At 45.0% G+C, this 12,834-nt stretch overlaps 1 protein-coding gene across 1 annotated transcript in view; it reads left to right on the top strand.

Moving 5' to 3' along the window:
• Positions 1–6,502, top strand: part of ell (elongation factor RNA polymerase II) — a 31,366-nt gene extending 24,864 nt beyond the window's left edge. Inside the window, exons 7-12 of the mRNA XM_012839595.3 lie at positions 1,674–1,767; positions 1,914–2,583; positions 2,784–2,847; positions 2,982–3,153; positions 3,702–3,746; positions 3,836–6,502. Coding sequence (XP_012695049.1) covers positions 1,674–1,767; positions 1,914–2,583; positions 2,784–2,847; positions 2,982–3,153; positions 3,702–3,746; positions 3,836–3,952 — 1,162 coding nt within the window. The 3' untranslated portion in view covers positions 3,953–6,502. The remainder of the gene's footprint in view (positions 1–1,673; positions 1,768–1,913; positions 2,584–2,783; positions 2,848–2,981; positions 3,154–3,701; positions 3,747–3,835) is intronic.
• Positions 6,503–12,834: the final 6,332 nt, after the last annotated feature.

The raw sequence follows: 12,834 nt of genomic DNA, 5'->3' as shown, positions 1-12,834 counted from the left end.
CCCAGCAGTCTGGACACCACTCATCAAAATATTTTCCCACAGTCTCGTTTTCTGAATGAGCGCCCTTTCAGAAATAACATTTACGCCGATGGGCCACAGGTCTAGTCTTGGTCAAAATGTTGTCATGTCCTGTGCTCACTCATGCGTGTGCTCGGCGTGTGTATTTAGGCTAAACTTGACATGCACTGGGTTCGACTGGGACTAAATGTCTTAGCAGAGTTGTGGTGGATAGTAGAGCGGTCCTGAGAGGCTGTGTGGAAGGGCCTTGCTGCAGTGGGTTGCGGTGAAGAAGACACAGGGGACGTTAGTAATGGCAGACTGTCCCCGGACATGCTGATCCATGTGAGAAGGTGGCAGCCAGCCAGCACTTGGCTTCAGGCCCTCCCCTCAGAGCTGCTCTGTTGGTTCGACCTACAACACGCACACACGCACACACACACACACACACACACACACACACACACACGCACGCACACACGCACACACGCACATATACGCACACATATACATACATATACATACGTACATACATATCCCTGTGCTCCAGAGAAACACTCTTTGGTCTGTGACACACACCCCCACCTATCATTGGGCTTCAACACACACATGCAAGCACTTTACTGGGCTCTTGCACGCACACATGCACACAAAAACTACCCCCCACGCTCCGAATCACTGCATAACAAACGCACTCTTCTCATGAGTGGGCTGGAGCCATCTGCTGCTGCCCTCTACTGGCAAACTGCTAGCAATGGACCTATTGAGTCACACTGATTGCGCTGTGATTTGCCAGAGCTCAATGAATCATTGAGAAGAGCCTGTTGCCATGCGTCTTGTGGATAGACCTTTTCTAATGGAACATCTTTCTTTTTTTCAATGCTGCGCTTCATCGATTTCCGACCTGTTTTCATTGTTCACCTTGCCAGCCCTCTCTGCTGTCATGCTAGGCGTGAGCCAGCAGTCCAGAAGCCAGGCTCCAGACCTAGATCCAGCGCTTGCATCAGGCAGCCTGTGATGTGGCTGGTGTGCCTGCTCATGGTTAATGAGAGGGGGTGTGTAGGCCTCTCTACAGCTCCACCATGGGAGGTGTGTGTGGGGGGAGAGCTGAGCACTGATTTTGTGTGTCTTGGGAAATGAGTGATTTGTAAGTGTGTGTGTGACTATGTATGATTGTGTGTAGGATAGGTGTGTGAGTGACTGTGTGATTGTGTGTGCGTGTGTGTCTGACTATGTGTGATGATTGTGTGTAGGATCAGTGTTTGTGTGTGACTATGTATGATGATTTATGTAGGTTCGGTGTGAGTGACTATGTATGATTGTGTGTAGGATCGTTGTGTGTGTGACAGCGAGTGTGATGGAGCTGAGCTGGTGGTGCGTGGCTGGCTGAGTGGGCGTGTGAGTGGAGAGCAGTCTGCCATGTCCTCAGCTCCTGCCCACAGCAGCACTGATTCACTCAGGCCTGCGAGTCCATTCTGTTCTAGGTGATTTATCCAACTCCAAACTGATTCAAACTTTAATTTGCTCTAGTATCAATATCTTGCTGGTCATGTGTTTGTTTGTGTGATATGTTAGTCATGTGTGAGTCGAGGCTCGTCACCAAGTTATGAGTGTAATGTGTCTAGAGGTGGCTGCTGTGTATTCATTGGAGTGTGTCTGCACTGGTGTACCCACAGGAAACTGTGCAAGGCTCCCCCCAGCAGGACCCCAACTGCAGTCGAGGCTCCTGGAAGTCCCCCCAAAGAGCCAGCCAGCAGCTCGCCATCTCAGGTTAACACACACACACACACACACACACACACACACACACACACACATATATTACTTGTTCAGAGATTTTATCATAACTGCTCAGCTCATTTGTTTGTTGTGTTTTTTTATTTTTTTCAATAATGAGTCCTTTTTTCGTACTACAGAAACGCCCAGCTACAGAGTTCATTGACCCTTTGGCCAACAAAAAGCCTCGTATATCACATATGGTCAGCAAGGCTCCTACACCAATTAACGGCAAGCTGAGCTCCTCCAACGGCAAGGAGGCATCATCTGGGCCGTCGCACCAGACGACATTGCCGTCGCACCAGATGACATTGTCGTCGTTGGGCGAGAGCGGCGCATCCAACTCGCAGCCCCCGCTAGACTTACCCAAGCTGGACTTGCCGCGGCCTTTCGACCCACTCTCGGACGTCAGCAACGACTCGAGCCACAACGGCCGCGACGGGGAGGTCCGGGAAGCGGCGGTGGCGGAGCGACTGGCCCAGCCAGCCCCCCAGCCCCTCTCGGGACCAGCCTCCAGCCTGCACCCCCCTGCGCCCCGGACCCTCTCCCCGCCCCTAGACCCCGCACGCGCCCACGCCAAGCCGCCCTCCCCCACCCCGCACGGCAAGTCCAAGAAGAAGTCCAAGAAGCACAAGGACAAGGACAAGACGAAAGACAAGGAGAGGGATAGAGAGAGGGAGGGCCGCAAGGAGAGGAGGGGAGGGGAGGAGCGCGTGGCTGAGCAGCGCGTGGCCGAGCAGAGGAAAGCCTGCGAGATCTCCTCCAGTCCGGAGACCATGAAGGCTGGCAGTGGTCCACACAAGAGCACAGGTATGCACCTCTACAGAAACTTGCATTTTACAATTGAAAACCCCATCGTCAAGTACAAAACCCATAGGCACCTGTATCCGTACACTTATTTCTTTCTTCAATGCCCAGTAACCTGTATTCTGTTTTCTCTTGCCATGAATTTTGTTTCTTCTTTTGTTAAACAGTTAATTGTACTGTTTTAATCGCTAAACTGTCTTCAGATCTCAATGGAACGTGTGACAGCTCCAGTACCCCTACGCCACCAGAGGTGGCAGACTATTTATTGTAAGTCTTTTATTGATTATACAGAACAAAATTGTGTTCTGTAGTGGTGTAACTGTAGTGTGATTGCATCCAGGACTCCTAACCCTAACCCTCATCTTGTTCATTCATGTTCTTGTTCATGTGTGTGGCGACAGGAAGTACACTGTGATTGAATCCCCGGAGCAGCGGCAGACCTACAAGAATGACTTTAACTTGGAGTACAGCGAATACCGGGGGCTGCACGCTCGCATCGAGGGCATCACTCGCCAGTTCACCATACTGGACGCCGAGCTCAAGCAGCTGCAGCAGGGCACAGACAAATACAAGGTACATTCAACACGCGCACACACACACACATAATCTCTCCTCCTTAGTCGGTTCACGAACACAAACCTTCAGAAGCCGTACATGTAACACAACGCTAACCTTTCTCAGTTTTAGGAAGAGCTTGATTTTTGTCTAACCCAGTGGAGTCTGTCTTGGTTAGAGCAACATGTTGCCTCATTAGTGTGCTACAGGATGTGAAGAGCATTTAAGCTGTGTCTGCTTTAACTAAAATACCTTTGCTATACTGTTACGGTCTATATGCTGTCCATTTAGCAAAGCGGGCAACTGCCAGTGAAATACACTAATCATGAGGTTTGATCCCCAGCAGTTGATTGGCTTAGAGTGAAATACTCTAAGTACTCTAAATACTCTAAATACTGCTGTTGAGCTACTGTTCAATCAGACAATAAATATGTGACTTTACCAGCACATGGTTAGAAAGGTCTCCACACAGCTGCTCAGTCACTGCGTTATGTTACCACCATCTGGTCAAGTAGTCCCTGCCAAACGTTTTCTGATTGACATATACTCTGTTTCTGTGTCCACAGCTAATCCACAATCAGATACTTGAAGAGTATCGCAAAATTAAAAAGGTACTATATTTTTATTTATGTATTTTTTGGTTTATTATTTGTATCACTTTCTCCTTATCATCGCTCACCACTCTTTCTGTCTCTCCCAGACTAACCCGCACTACAGCCAGGAGAAGAACCGCTGTGAGTACCTGCACAACAAGCTGGCTCACATCAAGAGACTGATAGCGGAGTACGACCAGCAGCAGCTGCAAAGCTGGCACTAGCTTCTCCGCGTGCCGCCTGCCCCGTCTGGAAACCAGGCCGGGGGTGCAGGCGGCCCCAGGACTGGCTGGCGTCTCAGGCTCACGCCACAAACAAGCTCTAATGTGCCACGCCACGGAGGGATGGGCCCACCACTCCGACAGTGTCCCCCCCGACCCTCACCTGATCTCCCCAGGCAGGGTCCCTCAGTGCCCCCAATCTCTTTCTCTCTTTCTCTTTTTCTCTCTTTTTCTCTCACTTTTTTTCTCCATCTACATCTCCATCTCACTTAATTTTCCTCTGTTGATCCAACTTCTTTGGGAGAAAGCCTCAAGTCCCTCCTCAACCCACTGCCCATCCCTCCTAGCACACAGAGTGTCTGTAGAGAGTGCCTGTGGAAAATCCACCTCTCTCCGAGGACCCCCTGCATCAGCTCCCACTCCCCCTCCCCTTTTGCCCTGGCTGCTGACACTGAGCTCGGGTTGGGCAGAATTGCTTCCCGAAGTGCTAATAGTTTATAAAAAAAGTACAAGATAAAAATGAAATGGATTATTATTTTTCCCTTTGTTTGGAAATGGAAAGCTCCTATGATATTTTATTAATTTTTTTATTTATTCTGTAATTTTTGTTTAGTTTTTTTTTTTTTTTTGCGGACTTCCATGGGGATCTTGATTTATTTACACTCCGCAGTATGGGCGCCGCAGAGCCTCTGCTCTGGGGAATCTGCTTTCCTTTCGGTCCTCTCCCTCTTGACTATCAGTATTTTATGCAAAAGCTGCCTTTGGCTATCAAATTGTCCCAGCTGTAGCCATTCATGACAAGTCTCCCCTCTCCCTTAACTATACAAGCAGTATACGTTCAGCCAGTTAAAACAGAGGGCTGTTCAGATCGTTCACTGTTGCACACACGCATAGAGCAGGCTGGTTGAGCTTTGTCGGCTGCAACTGGGTTCAGGCCATAGCAGTGTTCCTGTATGTCAATGAGATTGTAAAGTGAAGCTATCAGTGTATTGGGACTGATAGCAGCAATGGTGCCACTAAGTCATCTCTCGCAGTATAGACCGCCACTACTGACTCGAAGCTGTGCTCAGATTACACACCACCTTTCACCCTCCACACATTTCATTCAGAGCCAACCTACCACAAGTCCCAGCTCTGTGTTTGCATTACATTTGGGTGGGTTAGGCTTTAAAACATTAAAAATCTCAGAACTACAAAATAGTGTTTCCGGTATGTGAGATCCAAGTTTGTTTTTAGCATTTCTCTCTGATCATCTGCCATCCATTCCGGGCCTTCTGTTGGTCAAGGCTTCCTTTAATGAAATGAGTCCCCACGCATTGAGCTTCACTAATGGACGTTTACACACCTACTGACTGGCTGAATGTCAAATCCACACAGACACACTCACTCACTCACACTTCCATGCCCCAAACCTGGAAGAGACTGTTATTTTAAAAGAAGATTAGGAAAAAAAGAGCTTGAAGCTTCTTCCATGAAGAGTGGATTGTATGTTTTTCTTGATCCCTCAAGGATACAGAGCCTGGAGTCTTCATTCTCCCAACAGCCAGGGAGGATCTCCCCACCAACCCCTTTCAGACTGTCACTGCCCTGGTTTAGTCCGGCAGAAGGACCCATTGTATTTCTGATATTGATCTCTTTATGTTGATATTAAAACTCAGCACTTTCTTGCGTTCCGCCTCTTGCTGTTACTCTGACCTGGGTTGTGTTCTGAGGGAGAGTGTCTTTTTTGTTTCGTTTTTTTTTTTTTGGCCTTGTCCCAGCGGAAGTGCATGCTTTCTTAGTGAATGTGTTTTAAGTACAGTCAGACCAGTATTTGCAATTCAGTTTTTAAACTGCTGTTCTAAGGCATTCAAATCCAAACAAAGACCTACACCCCCCCCACCCCCTATTATATTACCATGAGGAGGGATTTCACATGTATTTAAAACATGCACAGGAACTAAGCCACTCCTCAACCTTCAATGAACACACAAAGCTGAAACGTTCAGCTAAACATCATGGTGCTTCTACCTGCTGCTGTCCAGGCAGTCAGACAACTGTAGATTTACACTATTAACACACAGGGAAGACCGTGTGTGTGTGTGCGCGTGTGTTTGTGTGTGTGTGTGTGTGTGTGTGTGTGTGTGTGAGAGAGAGACATGTTTACGGCATATCTGACCTGTGTGATTGAAACACCATATGTGTTTCTCTTGCAAGAGTGCAAGAGTCTTCTCCCTGCCCTGAAATCTCTCCCATGGTTTGAATTCCTCCTAGCAATGGCAGTGTTCACAATGATCTCTGGTCATGAGGGTGATGATTACCAGGGTTTTGTTTGGATTTGGAGATACCTGTGTTGTTTTGTTTTTGACTTTGAGTTGCAAGTACACAACACCACATGGGTTGAATGTGCCAGATGAGCTGCAGATGCAGATTGTACAGGACCTGCTGTTGCCAATTCAGCATTAGAGGGTCCCACGACTCGAGAGGGAAGCACCAAAGCACGCTTTCTGAAAACAATAAGGGACTGGGACTGAAATTTCTCTTGACATTTGAATAAAAACCCTAGAAAATCAAGTCTTTTTGTTTCTTTGAAACCTGATTATTAGTTTATTTGTGAGTGCTCAAACCTTTTGTGATCTTCCCATATTACTACATGGTGGAATAGGTTGATTGCATACGGGCACACTTTCATGCAAGCCTTTGTAATAATCCTGAACCGAGATGTCCACAAGGGGGCAGCGGATACTGGCGTTTAAACAGCCCCAAGGCTATTGTAAATACTGAATGTGATGTGATGTCTGAAATGTGCGAGGTGTTTCTGGAAGCCCACCCCACCACGGTAACAGAGAAGGATATAACTGCAGTGTCATCAAGCGGATGTAACCATACAGACGCAGTGTAGCCTAATTGTCTCCTATGTGAAATATCGAGAGTGTGACAACGTAGTTGTGACTTATTAAATTAAGGTAAGAGATCTATTGCATCCAGTTTCCATGTGATTGGAAAGGGCTTCCATATACATATTACAATTATTCCTTAAACTCGAGGATGGAAGGCTAACCATTAGTGTACGTATGTAATAGATGAAGAAATTGGGAGGATGTGATGGTGAAAATTGTTTAGGGGTGACTAACAGATTATATAGATAGGGCAGAGTTGTGGCAGTTCTCAAAAAGCCATGCTAGGCTGAAGTTGGCAAGTCGCACAGCTCTTGGCTGTGGCTCGGTAGAGCGCGCTGGCCTCAATCCGGGCCGCTCACGGAGTGTCAGTGAGTTCAGTTTGGCACGGTGCCCACTCGAGCTCGCTCACGGTGCACACTGCCCCTCCTTTGACCATCTTATGCATTACGCGCGCGGACGAACACGCCAGAGTGCTCAGTCACTTTAGACAGCGTCTACTGTGATTTGTTCTGGCACATTTACTGCAGGTTACATTTAGCGTATTCGTCACGTTGCTTGTATTCAAAGTGCGACAAAAAACACAACATGTTGGGCCCAGCTCTAGTATAGCTTGCTGCAGAAAGTGTCTTGTGTACCCAACAGACTAGTGTGGACCTACTGTCCTAATGAAAGTACGTCCTGTTTCAGATGCAAAATTAGTCATTCAGCCTTTCTTCATTCATCAGCTATAAATAATCATCACCTGATGGACAGAGAACGTCACAGCTCAACAGACAGATGGACGGTGGTAATACTGTGAAATTGCCTGTTGTCTCCTGGCATAGATGAGCAGTATTTGGACTCCACCATAGGCGAGGTTTTTTATGCTTCAGCGCTAAATGGCAGCCAAAGTCAGAGGGTCCAATCCTGTTGAAATCACATTTATTGAGCCGGATCTGCCTTTCGCTGAACTGTAGGCTACAATTCAATGGCTGAAAGTGCAACTGGATAGGCCTCAGCCTAGGCGCCCTAACCTCAGCAGTGATTTTGCTCAGACATCATCTGTGGGGTTTTGATCCTCCTATTGTGCAACCATGTACCTTATCTCTAACCCATCACATATATCTTTAATTTGTGGTTATTGCTGAGCGTTATGCATTGTGTGTTTGTTACTATGTAACTGTCTCATTATGTACAGTTAGGGGGTGAATAACACGCCACAGTATCTAGGAAACCTGACCTGTACGGCCATGTACTTTCAGGTGAATATTATTTGGTTATAATGTTACCCTGGCATAACTTCCATATGGTATATTCTGAAATATAGGCTACAAAAAACAGCTGCTAATAGGTGGAACACTTTACCTGAGATACCTTTAAGGTTGAAATATGCTTCTACGACTGCGTTACTGCATGGTCACTCAGTTGCATACGTCTGAGGGGATTTGCGAGGTGTCTAAGCCAGCTATCTAATGTTAGCATGATACTGCCCACAAGGTAAACAGCGATCATTTATGTCCTTGAATGTTCCAAAACCATTATTTTTCATATAATTTATCATTATAAGGTCCTCTTTAATTCTACTGTATGTAATTGTAAAGAGAGACAATGAATAACCATTTGGGTTGTTGCAATGATTTGTACCCACATTGACACAGCCCTACATTTCATTTTATTATTCATCATGATTATTTACTTTGTCTGTTATGCCAAATGTTTGTATCTATTTAGATAGTAATACAGAGGTTATTTATTCACAACTAAGTATCAAATCTAACCACCTGACTAAGGATGAAACACAAGGAGACCTCAACATGAAGGCAAGCAAATTCTCACACATCTTCACCTCAGTGGCATTGACTGTACTGGAAAAAGCGCCATAGTATGGCTCCCCCTGTAGAAATGAAGCACAATCATCAAGCACAAAAAGCCATACATGGTTGGGCTCACTGATAAAAATGCAGAGCATTGACATGTCTTATCTCTGCATCAAGCAGCCATCTCTCTGCGAAGGACTGGCCCGAGGCGCTGAAATAGCCTCCCTCTGACCGGGTGAAATGCCACTCCGTAGAGTGAAACTCAGCCTTTGCCTACGGAAACCTGTGCGCCTGAATGAGAGAAGGCTGCATTTGTCCTGAGTTCTTCTGTATATATTCAAAAAGAGTTTTTTAACAAATCTTACAGGATGAATGTTATGCATTAAAATGTTCAAATGGTCCTTCCAACTGTTAACAGGTAACAAGTTCACTGATGCGTGTCAACTACACGAGAGTGAGGGAGACTAATTCTGAAATAGCTTACCTCTGCCCAGGGTGAAATGCCACTGTAGAGTGGAACTCTGCAGATCGTGTCTGCATAGCCTCCACCTCAGGAATCCTGAGGCCTGGATAAGGAAAGGCTGCACTTGTCCTGGCTCCTCCTTTGTATATCCAAAGACAGTTTTTGAATTATCTCTTAGGCCAGTTACAAAAGAATGTTAAACAGCTGAGATGATCACATGATCGACAGGCCTATCTGTAATCTGACCTGAGAAGTATAAGAACCGAATCCTCACAGGCTGTGAATGACATAACAAGCCAAAACGAGACAGCAAATGATTATGACAAACAGCCAGGAATATCACATAAACGGGGAATAATTATTTAATGTCAACCAAGTACACGCCAGTATGGCCTCAAATATCAAAGCAAATGTTTATATGGATGGATATTTCATTACAGCTGGCAAAATCCTGCAGTTCAGTTACTTTTTCATTTTGTTTGTCTAATTTGTTGACGGAGGTTAATAGAGGCTTCTAAATTTTTATTTAATTTAGCCCTAAGCTACGTAGACCAGTCTACTAGTTAAACAGACATAGGCTAGCTACTCAGATGCCTTTGTCCAAAGCCACAGTACAGATATTTTCATCAGCAGGCATATGTTTGCTCCCTGGGTACTGAATCCATTGGTGTTTTTTCATACCTGCTATCTACCAGTTGACCTACAGGACTGTGCTGGGAAAATGGAAAAGTTAGTCCAAACATTTATATTATATCTAATGTAAAGAGCTCAGTACAAGGGAGATCCACACAACCAAAGATGGCCTGGTGAATCCCAAGTACAGCTCCCAATCATATCCTTTGTAACCCAGCATATTTCAAAGACATCCCCTTCTAGAACGTTTACTCTCTTCAATCATTCCTTTTTTTAAACTGATGCCCATTTTTGGATGTCAGCATCATACTCTCACGGCCTCAAGGGGATGGATGTCTTCTCCCCCCTCCATCATACTTTCTGACAAATACTCCCTCCTTTCATGTAACTGCTTTCTTTCACTTTCACAGTATGACATGTTTGTGCATATAATATTTGAACTTAAGGCTCAAGAGTTTGTACTGTATGTGTGTGTGCACATTATTACAAATAAAAAATAAAAAATTGATGTACAATTTGTGCATGCAGTGTATATTCTTTAATGAGCATATGGCAAAAACAGATCTTCTTATATACAGGCCTACTAGGCTGAAACAAATTTGCACACCTTAACAATCACCTCAATTTTACTCTTTTGTCATCATCTTACTATGTTAGTGCTATATTTTTAAGCAACTTTGTTAGACACTATAGTAGACGCTACATTCAACAGTTCTTGGTTCCCGGGTCAAACAGAGGTCAGGTCGTGGTCATACATGTGTAAGCATAAAAATATAATATAGAATATAAATATATTACCCTCAAGACTACTGTACTCCAACATTATTGCCATCACCATCCTCACAGGTTTTGGAGCAAAATAAACTTCAGTCGGAGAGCTGCCTTTACACCTTGTGTTGTGTGCTGGTTTGGAAGTCGTGTGTGAGGACATCTTCATAGTTCTGATCGTGAACTGGAAGTGAGGTTAAAACTTTGGAGCATGGTTTTGTTCTTTTAGCTTCCAGTGTCTGTGGTTGAGCCAGTAAGCTTGAAGAACTGAAGACAACCAAGCAAGTAGAACTCATAAGGCAGTGGAGACCATGATGGTTTTGTTGCATCCAGCGGCCTGGGCCAACTGCTTGTGCCCATCCTTAAAAAATAACTGCCCTAGTAACCTATTTTCTGAGGGAATTGAGGGCAGGTCCCATTGAAGAGATAATTTAGCACAGAGTGCTTTGGAAATGGCCATACTATAATTTAAACACTGAGTGGAGTACTAGGTGTGTTTCTGAGGTAATCTTACATAACTAACATCTGCAGGAAACATGCTTGCTCAAAAGCATGCTGGTGTTCATGGGTTCAATTAGGGACATCTGTATAATTACCTAGTATCTATCGGTTTTTCTAAGTTCAATCTGCATGTCAACTTTGCCTCATAAGTGTTCTTATGTTTGATGTCACTGGAGGAATCCTTGTTGTTCCTAGTGGTACTCCAGTTGTCTTCACTTCCTTGATGCTCATGCTCTAAGACAGGGGTTTTCAACTGGTTTTGTCCCAGGGACCACCATTCTGACTAGAAAGTAATTTGCGGCCCACTGATGTGCCTGCACACGCGTGTGTGTTTGTAACCGCCGCCACCACGCCCCCTCCCCCTGCACAGATATTCTGCCTATAACACTTAAATATGTGAAATTATCAGGGTACATCGCTAGCCGCCGCCACGCCCCTCCCCCTGCACAGATATTCTGCCTATAACACTTAAATATGTGCAGTTATCAGGGTAGATCACTAACCATCGTCGCCACGCCCCCTCCCCGCACGCACATATTCTGCCTGTAGCACTTCTCAGTGTAATTCCTTCGATATTTTTCACGCTATTCAAGAGTAATCTTGAAATGTGTTGAAATATCCAAGCGAATTTATAAAAATAAAAAAATTCAATGGTGAACTGATCAACATAGGCTCATGTCGCGGACCCCCTGCAATGCTGTCGCGGACCACCAGGGTGCCACGGACCCCCGGTTGAAAACCCCTGCTCTAAGACCTCATTCTCCTCATCATTCCTTCCAAATCCTTGTAAAAAAAAATAGCTCCCTCCTCATCCTTCACCTTTCTTTCCATTTTTTTTCTCAGCAAGCAATCTTAAATCACTCCAATGCAAATTCACGTGTCAGACTATTTCAGCCATAGGATTAGCCTAACCTTACTCACGCCGACAGAGTAACGTAAGGCATGGTTGAAAGTTAGGCGCTACCCTGGAAAGAGACAAAGGAGCAAAGATTTGGAGATCACCATCAGTGTAGTGGTAGTTTCTTGGCTTTGCGTCCCTGTTTCCTCAATATAGATGAACAGAACACACAACTTAATAAAATACGGTAGGTGTGTCTGGGGGGGTGGGGGGGGTTGCAAGGTCCCAAACAGACAAGCGATGGCAGCAAGGAAAATCACCCTAACTGGAGGAATCAGAGATAGACTGAATAGAAATGAAGGTCAAGAGACAGGAAAACAGAGGAAAGAATCATGCAAACTTCAAGGTGTTCTCCTACAACAGAGATGACCTATTTCAGAAATGTCATACCTACAAACAGTCCAACCTTTCTCTTGTACAAAAAAATTATCACATTTCCTGCTGCAATATTATAGGGGTAAATCTAGGTCTTCATGCAGTGGTTGTTTTTGGTCTACTACAAGAGGGATAGAGATATCATAATGCAAACTTCATACAAGAGACAAATGTATGTACCATTTCTTTCTCTGGCCTTCATGTGTCTATGGCTTTTCATTTCACTCATTAATTCATGTCACTTATTGATTTCCATTCTTAGGATACATCACATCCTCCACCAGTACTCTTCAGAAGATGCCAGATGTTGGAGACAGAGCTTGAAAAATGACATTACTGTCATATGCCATGTGTAAGTTGATGAGTGTCAGGCATCACATAGAATTGGTTATAGGTGAAGTCCTCAATCCTGCCGAAAGATGCAACCCTCCCTTCAGTGCTTCTGGAGTAACATTGTTGATTAGCTGGAATAGTTTATTGCTTGGTCCAAGCCAATGTGTTTGTTTCCCATTCACAAAGCCAGGACTGTGTATAAACACCAGATTTGCTAATTCTCTCTGCACTTAAGTGAT

The sequence above is a fragment of the Clupea harengus genome, chromosome 10 (genome assembly GCF_900700415.2).
Source record: "Clupea harengus chromosome 10, Ch_v2.0.2, whole genome shotgun sequence".
Classification (NCBI taxonomy): Eukaryota; Metazoa; Chordata; class Actinopteri; order Clupeiformes; family Clupeidae; genus Clupea; species Clupea harengus.
This window is presented reverse-complemented; position numbering and strand designations above follow the sequence as displayed.